This window comes from Tyto alba, unplaced genomic scaffold (genome assembly GCF_018691265.1).
Source record: "Tyto alba isolate M040663 unplaced genomic scaffold, T.alba_DEE_v4.0 Super-Scaffold_45, whole genome shotgun sequence".
NCBI classification, from domain to species: Eukaryota; Metazoa; Chordata; class Aves; order Strigiformes; family Tytonidae; genus Tyto; species Tyto alba.
The window spans coordinates 1,207,937-1,228,934 of NW_024881321.1; the positions used below are offsets into that span (position 1 = coordinate 1,207,937).

Genomic DNA, 20,998 nt, shown 5'->3' on the forward strand with positions numbered 1-20,998 from the left:
ATCTTAATTTTCCTCCGTGTACAACCTCCATGTGGTGCTGTACTGCTTGGCCCACCTCTCCAAACAGTCTGGACAACATCCACTGCGAGGTGCTGGGTGAGTTTTCATGGTCTCCTTTCTGCAGCTCTGGCTGCTATTCTGGGACGATAGCTGTGAAGAACTGACGTTCATTCTCCTGGGCAGTGAGGATTTCTCTAAGAAGTAGGAAAGGCAAGCTGGCTTTCAGGGAGCAAGCTGTTTGCCTGTAGTTGGCTGGAAATGATGGGCCCAGGAGACAGGCTTGGACTGCCGGTATCCTGCAGGATGGAAAGGAATGCACGTTGCAAGGAAACCCTTTCCTCTCCTGTGTCAGACAAGATTCCATGGCGTCCCCCTACCAGCTTTTCAGCTCCCAGAAGTTACCCATCCCTCCAGTGCCGAAACACTCTGCTCCAGAGGGGCTGTGCCCCTTCTGTCACACAGAGGGCCACCATGTCCCCGAGCCAATCACCCATCCCCCAGGCCGGATCCCTTCAGTCCCAGAAAGCACTTCCATGTTCCTGCAAAGCACTTGCAAGCCAAGCTCTCGGCACACGTGTCCCACTTCTGTCCTGACTGAATCCTTTGAGGGGAAGCTTGAAGTTAAGCTGCAAACAAACTGTCCATTAGGACCTCCACACCAGCACGGTGCAGGCACAAAAAGTACAGTTCAGCTTAGTAAACATGGGTGCAGGTAGCAGAAATAGCCATGGGGTGGCAATATACTCACTGTAGTGCTGCATTTCACAGCTATAAAATCTCCCAGGCAACATTTCAAGTCCTCTCACCATCTCCATCTTTTGCACGGGGTCCAAAGAAGAGCAGATCAGGCCTGGTAGTCTGCCCGAGGAACATGGTTGTGAAGAAGCATCCTGAAACACTCAAGGCCTGATGTTTCAGCTGGCAAATGGCAACCACAGGCAGCATGCAGTTTAACACTAGTCTCCAGCTTCACCGCGTTAGGGGTTAGGTGTTCTCCACCAACTGGATCTTCCAACAGCGCTGCAGTCTGCTAAAAAAGAAGTCAGCACGCAGGTCAAAATTCTTTGCTACTAAACAGTAATCTCTAAGTATTTCAGGTCATCTGAGATGCACAACTAACTCACAATCACTAACTGGTTACCACAGACTCAGCAAATATTTCTAAATTAAAGCAATAAAGTCATTTACAATTCAATGTATTATTTCTAAAACCATTTATAACCTAGTTTGCTCTTCCTTGACAATTGCCATAATTTGAAGAGTAGCCCCAAGCCATTTAAAAGGAATGTTTCAAGAAAATAACCATATAGAGAAATCATATCTGAACCCTACAATTAATTAAAAGTGACAGGAAAAAATGTACATCTAATTTTCTGATATTTATAATGCTTTTTCCTTGGTGTGAGCTTTGAAAGTAGGAGCCGTCAGTTCTATTTGGGGGAAAACACCGTGGATCTACACTCAAATATGTAGGTCTGCATGTTCAGATCCTCACAAACACATGTGCAGCTCAGCAGTGTTTGCAGGCGTACAGCACTGCCCAGAGACGCTGCCTGGTCTGGCAGAGTATCTCTAGTATTACTGGTCACTGATACACATTATAGCTACTGCTCCTTTACATTCCCACAGGCTGTACAGTGTCCTACTGCTTTCAACTAACTGGGCACTGCTTCTGATGAACGTTATTACAAGCACTTCAGTTAATTGCTAATCAAAAGAAAAACAAAACAAAACAAAACAAAACAAAACAAAACCTCATCACAGTGGTTTAAACCACTATATACCACTTCATATTCCCCAAAAGCTAGGATTACAGAGATTAACAAGTGACCTCCTAAACTGAGAGAGAATCTCCCTAAATTTAGAAGTCACTTGTTGATTTGCAGCAAACTGCTTGCGAATGTCTGTCCATGTCCAGTTTAACGTGCTACAGGTCACTGTTGTGTATGCATTAGTAAAGCTAGAGGGTTTAGCATATGGCAGAACAGGAGTACTTTTTTTATTTGTATGTCCAAAATTATTTGACTATTCAATTCAACTAAAGAGGCAGAAGAAAATTTTTTTCTTTTAGTCATCATCCAAGATGTCAGGTATATCTTTATAACTTTAGACAGATGATTGTAGACTGCTGTATCTTGAAGTACAAGATAGCTCCAAACTTGTACGGCTTACTGCTCTAACACGTATGCTAAACTCAGTGGGAATTTTTGTATTTTGGGAAAAGGAGAATAGTCACTTTTGTTTTACATAACTATTATTCAGTTATATTCTAGGAAAAAAAAAAAAAAAAAAAAGTGGCCCCGGGTTAATTTTCCTTCTCCTCCATTGCTTGAATGACATTTTAAAAAACTGTCGAATACTGCAAACTCGCAGGAGGCAAAAATCCCGCTCCAGCCCGACTGTGGCGGCTGGACCCGCCTCGGGAGGTACGGCAGCTCTGCGGCGGTTCGCCCGCGGGCACAAACTGTTGTTATTTCAGGCTATTTAACTCCTAAATAAAACCCTCTCTAGAAACAGACAGCTACCGGGGGGCCGGCATTTGTGGGGACCCCTCAGGCCGCCCGGCACCCCCTCAGGCCGCGGCCTCAGCCAGGCCCCACCGCCCGCCCACCGCCTCCCCGGCCCCCGCGTATTCCCCGCGGCCGCGCCGCCTCCCTCGGCCGCCTATATAGGGGCGGCGGCGGGGCTGCCCGCCCGGGCGGGCGGTGTGCCGGGCCGTACCGTACCGTACCGTACCGGGCCGTACCGTACCGTACCGTACCGTACCGGGCCGGGCCGTGCCGTGCCGGGCCGTACCGTACCGTACCGGGCCGGGCCGGGCCGGGCCGTGGTGAGTGCTGGCTCCGGAGCGGTCCGGGGCCTGAGGCGGGAGGCGGCGGCGGGCTGAGCGGCGCGCGGGGAAGCGGCGGCCATCTCCCCTCGCCGCCCCGCCGAAGGCAGGCCGGGGCTTTTCCGGGCCCCAAACGGGGTGGGTGTGGGGTTAACGGGGGGCTTCTCCTCGGGAGAGCCGCCCCGCGGGGGTCGCCGGCGGAAGAAAGGGAGCCGCTCCGTGCCGAGGCCGCGGGCGCGGTGCCCGGCCCGGCGCGGGCCTGGGGCGCGGGGCCGCGGCCTGCCCTTGGGCGGCTGCCGGCGGGAGCCGTGCTGCCTGGGGGGTGTGGGGGCTCCGCGTGGTGGGGGCGGCATCGGCGGAGAATAACGGGGGGGGGGGGGGGGGCTGCGGGACCTGTTAGGCCAGTGCTGCTGTTTCCAGGTGTGAGGCTGGGGTTTGCTCTGGAGTAAGAGCGGCTGTTGCCTCGTTGTATCTACAAGCAGTTTTTAATCTGCTAGTGCTATTACAAATGGGGAAAAAAAGAAATAGGAGGAAAGGTATGTGCATAGAGAATACCGGAGCGTTGACTATGCCTTAAACCTTCTGAAAGCGGCAGTGTGCTCTGATGGATCAGGAAGCTAAACTTCCTTGGCTCCTAAAACTTCCATATTTTTATAGGCATTTCTGGTTTTCCATCTGCTGCCAGCCTTTCAGTGGATATCTGTGGGTGATTTGGCATGTGCTCCCACTGGGGACTGGCACAAGTTGATAAGATCTCAGCGTGATGCAAGCAGTGCAGGTTTTACTGAATGCAGGCAATTGTTGCTCTCTAGTAATTCCCCTCATTCAGAGGCCGTCTCTCTGATCTGTTGTTTTCTTCCTCCTAAGTCAGAAGCAAAACTGCGGAGTGCTGTGTGAACACTAACGAGATCTATAGGATAATGAAGTGTGACTTGCTGTTGGAGCCTCTGTTGTGAAATAACACCTAGCATGCCATGCTGTTGGTAGTGAAACAGTTCAAATCCATAACCACAACTCGGAAACAGCATGTATTAATGCCATTTATTACAAGAGTAGGGATTTAATTTTTTTTTTAAAACCCATTACATTCAGATTCATGCAACACATCTTAAGCAGATTGGACACGTGAAGTTACTGAGTGACAGCGTTTGACCTACTGGGTTTTTTTTTAAGCTTCGAGAATAATAAATCTGCTTAGAGACAGGCTTTCTTAAAGCCTTGCTTATATGCAAGTGTCTGTGCTTCTAATGTAAAAGTTGTACAAGGGACGTGGTTCACACAATTTGGTTTTTTAATTATTCTTTCAATGTAGCCTACTGGAAATTTTGTTCCCATTGATGTTATTCTAAAATCTATTTTGGGAGGCAACAGGCTTCAGAAGACATATTACAGTAGGTAGAAGAGTGAAGAGCGTTCTGTTTACTGATACACTGTGCTGGAAGCCAGGCTTAGAAGTCAGTGAGAGGCTGATTCATGAGTGTATTCATTGTTTTTTAAGACTCGTGCAACTTTTTTGACAGCACTGTCAGCCAAGTGTCTCACTCAGCAACATGGCTCTGAAACAGTGGGAGCTCTTTGGCTCAGTGATTTTATTCCAGATAAGCAAGCTTGTTTTAACTGCTCACCTAGTGAAAATACCTTACTGCACACTTGAGAACTGACTTAATTTGAATGCTTTATTTGAAAGCGTCGCCTTTGTGTTTCTGCTTCCCAGCTCCCTTCCTGAGAGATGAGGGGTGTAATTCTTATTTATAATAATCTGGTGTGGGGGGAGCTTGCACTGGGAACATGACAGCCAGACGCAATTCTAGGTGTTCGTGTTCATTCCCTTTCTACTGATAGCTTCTGAGAGCTGCATAGGAATACCTAATGTACCTTTGCCATAATGAGTGCAGTTTTCTTAGCTGCTGTTTGCCATGAGGACAGCAATTCTCTGTTTTGCTTTATAGGTGGGGAGCTGAGTCGGGGGGACACGTTCCTGCCAGCTAGCCTTAGACACCTATGGACGCTATGCTTCTATAACCAATAAAAAGGTAACAACGCTTTTCCCTGGAGGTACTCTTTGCTTTCATTTGAGAGATCTGGTGAGACAAGAAGCTGGAAAGCCCAACCAGTATGAAGCTAGGCACTGATACTCCAGAGGACTTGCCTGATGCAGCAAAACCAGTCAGCCAAAATACAAATAGGTTACATCTCGGTCTTGGGGACAGGCATTTTCTGTTCTGGTGTAGAACAAGCTACATGGAAGAGTGGAAGTGAAAGCAATCACGAGATGCTTTTGCCTGTCAGTTGTTGTAAATCATGTATGCTTCATCTTTCTCTTCCCTTAGGAGACAAGTCTCTTGACACCTGCCAGGAAAGGGGAGACTTCAGTCTGAAGTAACTGATAAACAGGTGTGAAGCATGAGGATCAACTCTGCTATTCAGGCTGCTATTGACCTCACAGCAGGAGCTGCAGGTAATGCTGGATACAACTTAATTGCACAGAACTTCTGAGGGACAGTTTTAATACCTTTAACAGATGTAAAAGCAGTTTCCCGTTGCTATAGAAAGCCTTCTGTATTTCAAGGACATGAAGGTGAAGCGGCTGACCTCAGCTAGTGTTGTAACTGCATCACTATCACTCCTCCCTGGGGAAACCCCTGCCATGCAGTGAAGGTGTAGCCCTTATTTCAGACTAATAATTTTCCAGAAGGAGATTTAAGTTTCAGAATTAGTTCTCATGCTTATATGAGTTTAAGAATCAGTCACAAGTAATTTTGGAATTAACTCAATGTATGCGACTGAGGTCCTGCTTTTGTCACAGGAACCCTCTCTAATTGAAATAGGCAAGAGGCTGTCTGGAGGGTTATTAGCTCGGACAACATCCCAATGTGAATCTTTAAAAGCTGGGAAGCTCAGTCGTAGGACTGACGATGGTGAATTCACTTCAGTAACTTCCACTTCAATATAGTCTGTGCTATGAAGTTTTGCTGGACCAGTTGTGACAGTCACAAATGTGGAAAGAGTTGCATTGTCTCACTGACGTTACTGTGTTGGCAATGTCTGTGGCTGAGGGACGAATCTTTTTAACTCTTCCAGGGAAAGGGGGTCTTTTTGACATTTCTGAGCTGACGCTGTTTATACAGAAAATGAGAGATTTGTCTAATGTACTGTTGTAAGCAGTGTAAACAATTTCGTATTTTTCCAAGACAATAGCTATTGCACTCAGTCCTTTTACTGATGGTGTTAATGTTGTGAATATGACGGTATTCATGCTGCGAAGTGCATTCAAGGGTAGTTATTTGAGGTCATTTGTCAGAGTGGAGTTAACATCAGTGCAGTGAGGAAGCGAGAGGTGACAGATAACATGAGTCCAATGTAGCACCTTCATAAAGCATTTCATCTGCCTCCACATTTTGCTCAGTGAGTACCTGCTTTGTTAGCCTTTCCAAAAGATGTTAATTGATTAGACAACACCCTCTTTCCCTGCAAGGAAAGAGAAGTGTTTCTGTTATTGTTTCATTGCCTTAGAACAAAATACATTTCTGTTAGTCCGTTCATTCTCCTTGGTTTTTTGAGTCCTCAGTAAAGAATAGCTATTATATCTGCTGTTTCCCAAAGGAGTAGCTTAATACCTGTGCAGTTCTTAATCCTTTTGCAGGTGTTTCCAGGTGCTTAAATGGGAGGTGTGATTGCTTTCTTTCTCTGTACCTCAGCTCAGGAACGCTGCTGTCAACACCCAGGGCAGTGGAGCGCTCTGGCTTAGGAAGTTGTCTTTCTGAGCTGAAGCTCTTGGCTACTACAAGGGCTGGAAACTATCATTAGCTTAGAAATCCATTGCTTGACTGTCCCATGCCCACATTCAGGCTAACAAGGCATGTACTTGAGGTTGGCCTGGATTTTGGCAGTAGAGCTTAGAGCTAATTATGCCATTTTCTTCTCTGGTATGGTTCTTCTTTCTTCAGGTAAGATGAAGGCAGTGAGACCTTTTTCAACATGACTTCAGTAATCCTAAATCATTGTTTTTTCATTGCTACTTCTGTTGTAATAGATACCGTACTGTTTCTCTAGCATTTATTTTCCATGTTCTTTTCACACACTTGCTTTGTATTGCCTATGTTCACTGGTAGTACTCATTTCTGTATTGCATATGTCTCAGTACTCTTTAGAAAGTGTATTTATTCAAACTGCTAGTTCCTCCAGCAAATGCATAACCTGGTTTTCCCTTCCTCTCCAGATAGTCTTGACTAGCTGATAAGTAATGACGTTGGGGCAAGTAAATGCTGAACAAGAGTAAATAAGTCGTTTAGCTGCCTGTGGGTCGTAGTCCTTTGCCTAGGATCTGAGCAACCTCTAATCACTTCTCTGATTAAGTAGGACTCTTCTCTCCACCGTTCCCATGTTATTATTAGGACCACATACATCTAAGCCATTCAAGCAGGATTGACTTTTGTGTTTTTCTGGTTTGGTTTTGTTCTTTGTGTTAGACTATTTACTGCTGGCTGGAAGAATCACTTTTTTCTTTAACGTTTTAGATATTAACAGTGACTCTTGGTCTTTAACTTGAGGCTTACAAAGTTCATTGCTGTAGTTTACTGGGCTTCTTGTGCCACCTCCAGTGACAGTGTAAGGAGAGCCCTTTCTCTTTCTGGGATAGCTGTTCATAGTCACCTCCCAGCTTTTCAGCTCTGCATTCCCAAGACCGTTCCTGGTTTTCTTGGGCTTCTTCCAACAGCCATTATTTTACTACATGTAGATGTTTTAGGTCTACCTTTACACAGGAACATAGCATTTGTCCTGCAGATTAATATCTGACTGTCTTGCCTGCAGGTACCATTGACTGAGCCTTTCCAACTCTGTTTTTCATCTGAGGTTTACACGGATGTTACTAGTGGGAGCGAGCTACTTCTCTCCTTGGTTATTGCTCCCAGAGCAAGAAGCTCTTCATGCTTCCTTGTGTGATTTGCTCTGAAGTTTTTAATGATCCATACAATTGAGGTTTTATGGCATCTAGACCTTCAGTTTTTCTTAAAGGCCTGAAGTACCTCTTTGCGGAGGAGCAACAATGTAACATGAGTAAAATCCATTGAAAAACACTTATCAATTGAAAAACACTTGTTTATTCTTCTCCCCACTTAGAAGAAAAAAAAAAACAAACCCTAATCTTAACTAGATTCACACATGTGTTTATATTTCAGTTTCTTTACCTTATCTGTGTTTACAGATAATTACTTCTATTTCGTAGATGAAAAAACATCTTGTTAACTTGTTCTCTTTATGGTGTATGCGTGTCAGCTGTGCTTTGGTTAACGATCAGCTTCTGTTTTAGGATGATTCCTCTCTCGCTAAAAAGGCAAAACTGTGAAGCCTGTATAAGGTGCACCTGTCGTGTGCTTCCTCTTAGATATTGGCTTCTAATAGATTGCTGTCAGCATATACTGGTATTTCGTACTGAAGAAGTATAACATTAGCTCTTTCTGCAGACTACTGAATTGAGTTAGATCTCGTGGAATAACGCTGCACTGTGGGCAGAGTGGTTATTGGTGACGTTGCTGGCAATATCTCACAAGTTTTCAGGGTATTGACCTTGCAGTTCAGGTTGGAGAAGATAACACATTGAGAAACGTTGCTCTTTCACCCTTTTCCAGCTTATATTGGACACTTCCTCCTAGTATGTGGGAATAAATGCACATAAGAATCATCTGGAGTTATGAAGTAAAGGGCTTGAGTTGTTGGTTATTAATTTATAATGTTTCATTAGTTTTAGCACTCTTGGGAGCGTTCCTCTTGTCCTAGAGTAATCTTTGTCTCACTCGATTACAAATCTTTCATTTTTTTTGTTACTGGAATGTAAAATCAGATGGCTTCTGAACCACTGCATTAATGAGGGAACACGCTGCTTAACTCGTTAGCACAAGTGACTTGAGTGTAGAACAAGACCTGTAATTCAGTACCATTTATAGAAGTGAACCATTTTGTTTAGATGCTTTCTTTTAGTAAGGTAAAGAAACGTTTAATGAGACTCAAGCTCTTACTGCTCTTATGCCTGATTTTTTTTATTTTTATTTCAGGTAAATAAATTCACCACTGACAATTGATGACATTGTGCTAAAATCAGTGCACTTGTCTTTTCCTGTGGAGAATTAATTGATCTCGGCTTTCTGTGTGATTTTCCTAATAGTGCTGACTCTGTGTAGGTGTTTCAGTTGTGATAACCTTCAGCCACCCTCTTAACTTCCACTGCTTGTTTAGGTGGGACAGCATGTGTGGTGACTGGCCAGCCCTTTGATACTGCAAAGGTGAAGATGCAGACGTTCCCCGACATGTACAAAGGAATTGTGGACTGCTTTGTGAAAACCTATAAGCAAGTGGGGCTTCGAGGCTTCTACAAGGGAACTACACCAGCACTTGTAGCCAACATTGCGGAGAACTCCGTTCTGTTCATGTGCTATGGATTTTGCCAACAAATTGTGAGAAGAATTGTTGGAGTAGACAGGAAAACAAAGCTCAGGTTAGTAATAGAAATCCGTTTCATAATTTTAAATAAATAAATAAGTAAAAAATCATGCAACTGCTGCTTGGAAATACTGTGCTGTTAGGGTGCAACTAATGTCTCAGGCCCCCCCTCTGCCAGTGTGCAGTGTAGTAAGTTTTGGAGTGTAGACCTTTGTGCTAGGTTATGGTGTCTAACTACAGCAGAGCCATCTACTTGTCACTGCAGCTGGCTGGTTTCAATAATCACCGTTTAACTGGAATAGTCAAGACCCGGAATGTTTTTACCAAAGGGACTGAGCATTGCAACACCTGGGAGTTGGTGTCCCTTGATCCCTAGGTGGTTCTGTTTTTCGCGGGGGAGGTAGTGGTGGTTCTTACAGGGAGGCATACTAAGGGGAAAAGACACTTTTCTAATATTGCCTAACTTTTAAACATTTATTTAAGTCTCAAAAGCTTGAATGTAATGGTGGTTAGACCAAAAGTCTAATTTTGCACAGTGTGTTGTCTACTGCACTGGCAATAAGTGGCTGCCTAAAGAATGAGAAGTAAGAGAAGGAAGTGTTGAATACTTACTCTGAGTCCTCTGCCAGGCTACATTCTTAGTTCAGAGGATTTCTTGGTCCTGGTATGATCCAGTCAGTGACTTTGGATCTCTTTCGAAGCACTTGTCCAGTCTCCTCTTGAATTCTAAGTTCCTTGCATCTGCAGTGCACTTTGGCAGGGAGTTCTGCAGGTGATAGTCATTAATTCTGTAACTGGAAGAGGCAGTTGATGCTTAGCCACTGTTTCCATGCTACCTGGGATTTTGTAGAACTCTATCCATTGCTCCATGCCCCTCTTGCCCACCCGAATCTGTTCCTAGATGGAAGGATTCCAGCCCTCCTGGTCAGTGAGCGCTCCGAAGCTGTTCCTTTAGCTGTCCTCGCTGTCTTTCTCAAACTCTTGTAATCCTAATGTGTCAGGGTTTTCAGCTTAGGAGACCAGAGCTGTGCAGAGTATTCGGGGTGTGACCGAGTCATGGATTTATGCACTGGCATAATGATCGTAATCTCTTTCTAGCGAGGATGGCTTTTCTCCAGGTGTTGCATCACTTTAGAGCTGTCAGTGGTCCAGCAGTCTCCGTGAGCCTTACTGTTACACATTTCTCAAGGTATGTCTTCTGTGCATCACTGAAAGTAGCTGCACCTTCTCCATCCTTGTGCTGCCCCACAGTATGTAAAAGATTCCTCATACTGTCCTAACTCCAAAGATTGATGCAAGGTTAACCATGTTCAGCTTTTTATTAATCACTTTGTTCATAGCTTTGTTCTTCCTCTCATGTCTCTCTTCAAATGGCAGTAGCTGGGGAGGCCGTGATTCTGCATTTGAGATCTGTCGTGACATGGGTAGCTACCGAAGTGCAAGACAAGAATCTCAAAGTGGCAGTAAGTGAGATGTTCTCCTGTCACATGTTAGGATGAGGTATCTGAAGCCTGAGGCCCGATATGAGGGAACATGAGGCGATGAAGAGACAAATGATATTAATTGCTTTCTCCCTGCATTCTCTTTCACTGTTTTTTGTCAGTTGAGATGCCTCAGCTGACAGAACTGTTTCCACCTTCATCGCTTTCTTAAATCAGGAGGTTTCTGCTTTCTCAGCTTAGACCCCCCTATCTCTTCCTACCCACTGAAATGTAGGAGGTGGGCCTACCAATGGTATGCTTTGCTGCTTAACCATCTTTTGTGATCCTCCTGGGAGGTAGACCACAGACTTGCAGAGGTCCTAGGATCATCTCTTCAAGTAACGGAGACAGTGTGTTTATGGTGTGTGCGTAGGGGAGGTAGAATGGGAAATTTTCAAACAGTATACATAGGTGTGCTGTTCCCTACCTTTTGGACTAGCATACAGAACGGGAATAGAATTTGAATTTGTAGCAATAGCAATTGCCTCTGACACCTGACCCTTCTTTCCTTGGTCAGGTAATAGTGCTTCTCAGATCCAGGATGGCTGTTTAAGACATGGTTAATTAAAGAGCAAATGGTCTGACTGCATGGCTGTGCTAGGATAAAACAATAAAGGATTTAAGTTTACTTGAAAGCTTTCTCCCTTGGTGCTGCTCCCTTGATCTCTTCATCTGGGTCATCGTGGGGGCGTCTGACAAGGTGCATGTATGAGAGAACTGCCTTGACGAGGTCTGTGGTGGTGCCCTGGGTCCGTGTGGTCTGTCCAGGACATCCCCACCCATTCTCATTGTAGAAGAGCCAAGAAGCCTTTGTAGTGTGCTGTAGGGGAGGGGAGAAACCCTGATGAGGTGGCTCACCTCCAGGCATGACAAGCGAAGAACTATAATTGCCCTAGTTGCCTCTGCTGTTTAAAAACCTGTCAGACTGTCTTAGCCTGAAGAACGTATTTCAAGTCACCTGCTGAGGTGAATCTGACCATTTTTCTTACCCATATATAAGCAATTGCTTCTCACTTCTTCATTATTTTATAATGTTTGAGATTTCTCAAAACGAGCTATAATAGTTGGGCTTTGCTTTAAGTTACTTTTTCAGTCACACCTTTAAATGGCTTGGAAATAAGCTTGCCTTAGCCTGCCTGTTTTTAGAGATACCCTGGTCAGTGAGTGAAGCCTTGCAAAACAGTTACAAGGGCAGTTACAAAACAACAGTTTTTCCAGTTAAAGGAGTACATGCCACTGATGCATGAGTCAGAAAACAAGTGGAGAGAGAAGTGCTGAATTCCATTTATCTCTTAATATCCATTTAGTCCAACCAAACTGATTTCAAAGTCTAAACAGAGAGAGCTATTATCCTTGTTCACCTCAGTTTGCCTTCCTCAGTACGTGACTAGTCATCTTCAGCAGGTTATTTTCTTTGAAAAAACAAGATAAATGCCTTTTACAGAAGAAGCAGCAGTGTAAGAGTAGAGGATTCTTGCTCCTGTGATGTGTGATCAAAACTCTCCCATCCAGGAAAAGTATTGAATTAGGCATTTTGAGTTGACAGGCAGCCTGAAGAGCATTCAAGACTTACCACTCCTGTGGTGAGGTTCACTATATTAAAGACCAAAGCCTAAACAGTGGGTATAGTTTAATTTTGCATACAAACTTCAATATCAGCAGGTAAAAGTAGAAAATACCTGAATTATGGCTAAATCTAGTCCTTTACATCTGTCAGAATTCTTTTTGTCTGATAGCATCGGTTTTTCTTTCTCTCCTGAAGGAGGGAGGATCCTATGCACCCGTTAGAAGGCACCTCTTCCCTATTTTCTTATCCTAATTCTTCAGTGTATAACCTTATTGCCTTGCTCTAGCTCACAGCTTAATAACTGTAGGGCTCAGCCCCATTCTATACTTTCAACTCTGCCTTGCTCTGTCTTCAGCTTTAGTGGGTTGCATTTCAGATCCCTGTTATGCCAAGCTTTGTGTGCTGCAAGAGGGTTGCACACTCCGTGTTGCCAGGCCTCATTGACTGCGTATTATTTGGTCACTGCTCTCCGGGCAGTTCCTGATTTCTTTGATGGTTCTTGTGTCGTGGTTTGGGCCTGGTTGGCAGCCAACCACAATGCAGCAGCTCTCTCTCCCTTCCCCTCCGGCAATGAGAAGGGACAGAGAGCCAGGCTTGGGGTTCAAGACAGGACTGGGATGGGGGAAAATCCCCCTTTTATGATCACGAGCAAGAGGCAGACTTGTTAGGGGAAGGAAAAAAAACCATACATTTATTACAGACACTAACAACACCTAACAGAGTAGGACAGTGAGAAGCATTGCCACATCTTGAGAACACCTTCCCCCCACCCCTCCCTTCTTCCCGGGCTCAGCTCTGCTCCCGATATCTCTACCTCCTCCCCCAGTGGCGCAGGGGCAGGGAATGGGGGGTGCAGGCAGTGCTGCCACTTCCTTCAGCTTCGGTGAGGGGAGTGTCCAAAACTTGTTCCCCCCTGCTCCATCGTGGTCCCCCTCTCACAGCAGACAGTCCTCCACAAACTTTCTCTGACTTGAATTCCTCCCACGGGCCGCAGTGTTCCCCACACTGCTCCATCGTGGGTCACTAACTTCCTCCGACTGGATTCCCTCCCATGGCTGCAGCCCTTCTCGAGCTGCTCCGGCGTGGGACTCCCCCGCATGCTGCAATCCTCCCAGCACTGAATTACAGCAGTGGGGCTGCCTTTTCCCATGAGACCCCGGCCTTCTTCGGGCACAGCACCTTGATCATCTGAGCAGGAACAACAGGCTGTAAATCAATGTCTGCTCCACCGTAGATCTCCATGGGTGGCAGGGGGGGCCGCCCTGCCGTCTCCCCACAGGATACAGGGGGGTCTCTGCTCCGGCACACCTCCCCCCTCCTTTCTTCCTCCGTTCCCCCACTGACCTTGGTGTTCATGCAGCTGCCACAACTCCTCCTCACCAGTCCCACTGCCCGTCACCACGTCCCTTCTTAAATACGTTATCGCAGAGGTGCAGCTGATTGGCTCAATTTCCCAAACAGAAGTGGAGCTGGCTTGGAGCTGGGGGAGCTTCGAGAAGCTTCTCACAGGGGGCCGCCCCGATAGCCCCCTCCCCTGCCACCAAAAAACTCCACCACTCACTCAACCCAGGACATCTTGTCACTGCTGTATCGGAATGTCAGGAGCTTTGCTTCGTGTCGCAGCTTTTAGTTCCGTGATGCTCTGCGAGGTGAAAAGCTGTAGCTGTACTCTCTGATACGACAGGTGTATAAAACTCCTGGCCACGGGGCAGGCACCTCCTGCCTACGGAAAGAATTTCTGTGCAGCAGTAAGGGCAGTCCCAGCTGCGCTGCCTCCCCAGGTTCTGAGAGAAGAGAGAAGCTTCGCTTGTTCTGTGCTGTTGTGCAGCTTCTGTCCAACACACCCGTGTCTGTAGGAGCCCCTTTAAAGCGTGTCGGAGAGAATATGATCCTGGAGTACCAGCCGCCTGAGTCCTGGCAGATGAACAGCCCAGGCTTTGATGTGTGTGAAGTCACCGCAAAGAAAGCCCCGATTTTGGAATGTTGTGAGTCAGTGCAGATTACAGGGCGGTCTTTGCTCAGTGGTGTGCTTTGTTTCTCTCCACTGCCTGGTTCGCATGGTCCCATTCATGGCAGCACGTCCATAGGAAGATGGTAGCAGTCCACTGTGATTGTGCCTTGCTTTGGGATTTCTGGCATCTTCCCCTGAAAACCTGTATTAATGCTGCTAAGGTGACTTTGAAAACACCAGCACCTATAGGAGGTGATAATTGCTCCTCTTCTCTTCGAGGAAGTGACTAGTACCCAAAAGTTGCCCAGTGCAACAACTCAATGGAAATGCTTATAAAAGCCACGGAGGGGAAGATTTGATAGTGTTTATTCTATATTTAGTTATATTTAGTGTTACAATCACTAAAGTACAGCAAAAAAGGTAGAGGTTGCAGTCAATCTTCTTGGGTGTCTGAAGGATGCATCCGAGCTGTGTATGAAGATGGGATGAGCCAGGTTTCTCATCTCCCTAGCTCAGGTAAGTGCCCTTTTCTCTTGAGAGTTGTTTTCCCCCCAAGACTGTGCATCAGTTTTTCTTGATGATATTTAGAGTACAGGTCCAGGAAGCAGGCTGGTGGTGCAGTGGCTCCACCACACTGAAGGTCAGTGCCCAGATACCTTCTGCAGTTTCTCTCTTGCAGTGATCTGCAGAACGCTGCTGCAGGCTCCTTCGCCTCTGCCTTCGCCACCCTTGTCCTCTGCCCCACAGAGCTGGTGAAGTGTCGGCTGCAGGCCATGCATGAAATGCAGCTGTCAGGAAAAATAATCCAGGGACACAAGTAAGTATACCCCCTGCCCAGCGTCTCTGAAACCCTCTTGTGTGTACTGTTTTATTTTCAATCCTGTATTGGCTCGGTGTCACGTTGGCCGTGCGCTGTTAACCGGAGGGGAGTTGTGGCGGGGGGGGGGTGGGGTTTGCAGCCTGCAGATCCTTCAGGTGCTTGTAAAGCTGGCTGCCAGCTCAGGGCTCCCAGCAGGATCTTGTTCCAAGTCTCACTTGGGTTCCGTTTAAACAATGGGTCTAACCCTTCATTGTTGCTGCAGCTGCCTGTTGTTCTGCAGCCTTCTCGTTAGCTGGCTGTTAGGCATCACTAACTGGATCAACCTCTCCATCAGTACAGTTTGGTCAGTAGTGAAGGGTGTTATTCAGAAGGATGGTCCCCTCGGATTTTACCGTGGCCTGTCAAGCACTTTGCTGCGGGAAGTCCCAGGCTATTTCTTCTTCTTTGGAGGGTACGAACTGAGCCGGACATTCTTTGCTTCTGGGAGATCAAAAGATGAATTAGGTATGGTGTCTCTTTTGCCTGGTGGATTTTAGCATGCTGTTACGGGGGTCATAAGGGTGGTTGGGCATATGTTCCCTGAAAATACACTGATGATGCACAGCAGTTGTAAAATGAAGGAAAGTGGGCACACAAAATATGGCAGTCTGCATTTTGTGTATATATAGTACTGAATTCTTGAAGTGACCGCTTTCCAAAGGAGCAGGATGTATTATAAACGTAGAATAAATACAGTGAGCTAACAGTGATACTACAAAACTACTAAAATATCTGACCCTATGGTGTAACACAGTTCTGAACTATTTCACTTCAGCAGCTGTTTAGAGTGATTTTGTTGTTTTTTGAAGCATTCTAGCCTTAGCTGTATTCTTTTGAACCGTGTGTTCACGCGTATGCTGAAACGTGTGCCGACCGTTAGATGTAATCACAGTGATAGTAAGAGAACACTGAGATGGAAAATTAGACCTGAAAAGATGAGGAGATGCCAGACTAAAGATTGCTTGTCTCCTCTTGAAAGGCTGAACAGCAATACTTTGTCTTGCTGGGAGTTTGGATTTCCCCTACATGCATTCTGGTCCCTGTTGTTGCAAAATGTTTATCAACATCTAATGTGAAATGAGGTTGCATCATGGAAAATGACTGATCACAAAGTAACTTTGCAGAACCAAGCAGGTATCTGTGATTAGTGGCCCTGATGTTACTTTAAAGTGTTTCACAGATAGCCTGGGAAAGTGATTGCAAGTGTGGAAGGAATGGAGTTAATTTACTTAATACAGTCAAAACAGAATTCCACGTTATGCTTTTTTATCCTGGCCAGAAATCTGAGAGGCAGTCCTTGTAACCTTTGAGCTTCTGGTTAGACTTGCAACTTACCAGTGGCTTAAAATTAACCTAAAGGTTTGCGCTGGAGCTGTTCTTTTGTCATAAGCAGGTTCCTCTGTGTTCTCTTTGACTTCTGTATGTGAGATCTTGTGACACTTGCTGCGGATATTTTGTGGTGTGTATAAAAGCTTGTTTCTTAACTTTAGGTCCCATTCCTTTGCTACTAAGTGGAGGTTTTGGAGGCAGTTGTCTGTGGATTGCTGTGTATCCTGTGGACTGTGTCAAATCTAGAATTCAGGTTCTTTCAATGGCTGGAAAACAAACAGGCTTTATGGGAACATTTGCAACTGTTGTGAGAACTGAAGGTGAGTACGCAGTGTATCAGCTGAATCTGTAGGGCTGCAGGCTGAAATCTCCACCCTCCAATACAAAAACTGCTCAAGAAATCTAGTCCACTGCTAATGTGTTAGAGACAGACAGGAGCTGTTTCTCACAAACAGAAATACTGATGTTTCATGTAGCCTGGAAAGCTTAGAATCTAGAAATCGAGACCTCCTGTATCTGCCTTGCCTCTTGGTTTGGGAGACAATGAACTTAAAGCCGATAACAGCTCAGCATCCATTAAAAGCAGATAAAGGAATGGAAGCTCCAAAACATACACGTGAAAATTGAAGGAACCGGTTAAGCTCAGTACAGAATTTTTCTTTGCCTCTAGAAGCCAATATAGGGCTGGCTGAGGGCTATTTGCTAAATCAATCCTATCTAGCCTGGCAACCTGGGGCATCTGCCCCTGTCTCCTGGGTGGAGCTGGCCTGCGCCAGGCACTTCAGAAGATGGTGTGAGAATGTAGATGGCAGCAGGTAGGAGTCCTGGCCCCCTTCCCCGGGGAGACACTCGTCAGAGCAGGGGTCTGACTTGGGGCACGGCTCCAACGCGGCCCCGTTGTCCTTCGGTCCCCTTGCCAGCTGTGGTACAGCTGCTGTGAACTGTGTCCTCGGGTGAGCAAGGTGGGGGTGGCCCCTCTGAAGGCCTTGTCAGACCCGCAATAAGCTTCTATCGCTGAGCGCTTAGGGCTGAACTCCTGTACACCTCCAGGTGCTGCTCCTCGAGCAACATCCAGCAACACTGCAGGTAGGAGCTACAACCAGGGAGCTCAGCGCTCTGCGTGCCCCTCGAAGCAGCAGCATTGTTTCAGTGTCCTTCACAGGTAGAAAAAGCACAGGGGTTGCTGCAGATGAGCAACTCAATAAATGGCTAAACTGGCTCTGATTTAATTTCCAGGGGTACTTGCCTTGTATTCTGGACTAAAGCCAACTATGATCCGTGCATTCCTGGCCAACGGGGCACTGTTCCTCGCCTACGAGTACAGCCGGAAGCTGATGATGAAACAAATAGATTCTTACTGATACCTTCTCGCAGATGGAGTGCAAATGGTTGTTTAAGGATCACTTAAAGAAACGATCCAAACCCCTGTAGATCACATCGTGGTCTGAGCAGGGCCCAACTCAACTCCAGTTTAGAATTTGTAATCTTTTAAATTCAGGTGATTTTAGAGAGACGTGTACATGCTGCTCGAATTGAACCAGCAGAACAATCTCCATCTTGCAGATTCTGCACTAGGTGCACTGCGTGTCCTAAATGTATTTTCCTGACCTGTAATAGTTAGAAAGACTTAATGTTGACCTGTTGGGTTTAATGTAACATGCAGCAGTAAGCTGTGTTTTCTTTAAGAGGCGGCACTGTTCTAAAATCTGCGCTGTGGTGCTGAGCTTGCCCAGTTGGTAAGGGCAAGTGTCTGACACAAACTAACAGCAGTGCTGGCTAATCTTGCCGAGCGTGCCTGGCTTCTACATGCCCCTGCCCTTCTCCAGCTCCCTTCTGCTCTGATTTTTCCAAGGTCATGGCAGTTGGTGTCTGACTCATGTACTCTGTCCCAGGGAATGGGCTTATAAAAATAGGAAGTGTTCACTCCTTACCTTGGACTTGTATGACTTGGAGCCCGAGAGATGCCTGAATTTGAGATAAAACGATGTAGTTACTGGGTTTAAGGAGTCTGTGCAGCATTTTATTCATTTACAAATCCTTTCAAGTAGTGCTGGAGTCTGCTAAGCACCCTTGAATTAAACACTTAATATAAGGGAGACTGCTGGAAATAGCTGCTGGCTCTAAGCACAGCATTGTAGCTTTGTGCAGGCTCTTGTTTGGGTCACCTTGACAGGAATGAGACCGTGTGCTGGAAGGACAGGAAGCTGAAGAGGAGCAAAAAGCCAGAACTGAGGTCTTAGAGACAACTGACACCTTGGTCTCCCTGGCCTAGCTCGTAATTACTTGGGCTGGAGTTCTGCCATTTGCTGTGTCTTCAGCTGAGTGGAAAAAGCTCCTGTGGAAAAGCTCCTCTGAGTGGATGGTTTTTATCCTCTCCAGGCCTGGAGGCCGTGCCTGCTCGGTCACGTTACTTGATTAACTACGCAGTTAGTCAGTGTCACCCAAAATAACGCAATAACACCTATTTCTAGATGCTACTTTCCTTCTTTAAGTAGGATGTTCTTTGTACAAGCCTGTTCTGCCCTGTAAGAGGCAGCTGCTACCTATCCTGGGAGAACCAGAGCAGGTCTCAGCACCACACTTCAGGCCTGGAGTTGGACGGGGGGCTGGTGTCTGCCGGCTAGGAGTGGCAGCCTGCCCCTGCAGGGTATGCGGGCAGAGCTCTGCGACCCATCACAATCCTGGATTAGGAGCTTGTCACAGCAAGGACTGACAACACCCGCAGCTGGAAGAGCTCAGTTTTGCATGTTACAGCTTCCCTTTCAGGTCCCAGAAACAGGAAAAAGCTTTAGGCAGGGATGAAAGCAGCTCACTACCTCCTGCTCCTTGCAGTGGAGCCGGGTGTACGTCACAAATAGTATATTTGTACATGTTTCTAAGAGTTAGGAAAAGGTGAGGACTGATTCCATGTCAGTGGAATACTTCAATCTATTTCTTAGATTTGTCTTTGCTTTCATTTTTTAAAGCTCAGGGTTGCAGTTTTTAATATAAAAGTTGAAGCTTCAGGAGAAGCATGGTATTTTGAACTGAACCTACAGCAAGAAACTGGTGGCTGAAATAAACTCTCCAAATGTGTTTCTCTCTTGAAGGTGATGGAAGCAGTAGTTTTTCCATTTGCAGCTGCTTAAGCTGTATACATGTATTGGTTGTTCAGCTAAGAACATCATAATGTTGGTACAGGAAATAATGAGAATAAAGTTTGATTTGATTAACTGAGTCTGACTTGTTTATGCGACAACACTTAAGCTTGTCCAGCTGAGGAACAAAGAGAGGGTAAAGTCAGGGTCACTGGCCCTCCAGAATGAACAAAAAGGCTTTTTTGCAATCAATGAATGTAATAAAGCCCTCAGCTGAAGGGGGAGTGCTAGCTGTGACAAGGTGCTGTGAAACAGCTGCAGATTTTACATCATCTACTACAGAAAATAAAGCCCTGTTCGGCCTTCGGCTGGTTGCTTTGGTACTCACAGAGTTAAGTGACTATTAGAACTAAGCATCTAGCTCGTTCATTGCCATGAGACATACATACATACCATAACAGTGAATTTCCTGCCAGAAGTTGAGCATACAGCCCCTTCAGGTAGAAAAATCTAACTCTTGCCCTCTCTCCAGCTCCGAGCACCTCCAGTGCAGGCAGGGGCCTTGTCTGCCTTGGTCCACTGCCCTCAGCAACCCAGCTTTGGTCTCGCTCCCCTGTAAGGGGGTATTTCTTCCTTTGCCCTTGAGGGGCAGTTTATGTGCAATAACACCTGGAGCCTCTGAAGCAACACCTGGGCTTGGGGAACAGCCTTGCGGAAGCTGAACACGAGCCAGCACACCCTGGCCCCAAGAGCAGGCTCTGGAGCCAGCAAAGGGGGCAGTTCTGGCCGCCTGGGGTAGATGGGGAATACCACCTCCAATTTCACATTCCACGGTGAAAATAGTAGAGCAAGTCAAGGAGAGGGTAAGGAGGACGCATGGTGGAGAGAACAGTTTGTTCACCCATAATAGAAAGCTGAGAAATTTTACTGCTGGCTGCAGTTACCTCAGTCATGGGAGGGGGTAGGGCCAGGATCCTCCCAGAGGCATACAGGGGCTGGACAAGATACAACAGCTACAACCTGGAACAAGGAGAATTCCAACGAGGAAGGAAAAGTGGTTACAAGATTAAGGCTTGGGTAAAAGCCTTGGAGATGCACGGAACTGCACTAGGGTGAGTGCCTGCTCTAGCTGGGCCTGGTTTGCACAGGAGCTTGGACTACGTGTGACCAGGCTCACTCCACCCTGCACCTGCACCCTGCTGTGGAACACTTGGTCATTCAAGACAGGTTTCGGCCTCCATACTCGAAGTACAGTGCTGACAGAAGCAGCTTCCAACAGTGGGAGTCGCCAACAGCCCAGCTCCTAAATACCAAATGGTTTACACAGCAGTAGCAAAAGTTGAGTCCACGCCTGACTTCGCAGTACACCACTACTCCCAAGTGAGCAGCGGTATGGCACGGGACCTCTCTGCTCACTTCATTAGCTTTCCACAGCCAGTACCTCGCTGTGTCGCTGCCCTTCCACT

General features: G+C 46.3%; 1 protein-coding gene across 2 annotated transcripts; it reads left to right on the top strand.

The window, feature by feature from the left end:
• The first annotated feature begins 2,409 nt into the window (after positions 1-2,409).
• Positions 2,410-19,667, top strand: LOC104355555 (mitochondrial ornithine transporter 1). Of its 2 annotated transcripts, none has more exons than XM_042806096.1 (8): positions 2,410-2,426; positions 4,780-4,863; positions 5,161-5,288; positions 9,065-9,323; positions 14,947-15,084; positions 15,422-15,591; positions 16,617-16,775; positions 17,692-19,667. In XM_042806096.1, the coding sequence occupies exons 3-8, from the start codon at positions 5,234-5,236 to the stop codon at positions 17,814-17,816; spliced, it is 906 nt and encodes a 301-aa protein (XP_042662030.1). In that variant the 5' UTR covers positions 2,410-2,426; positions 4,780-4,863; positions 5,161-5,233; the 3' UTR covers positions 17,817-19,667. The 2 variants fall into 2 exon arrangements, with proteins under 2 accessions (XP_042662030.1, XP_032856117.1); XM_033000226.2 differs by lacking the exon at positions 2,410-2,426 and adding an exon at positions 2,798-2,830.
• Positions 19,668-20,998: the final 1,331 nt, after the last annotated feature.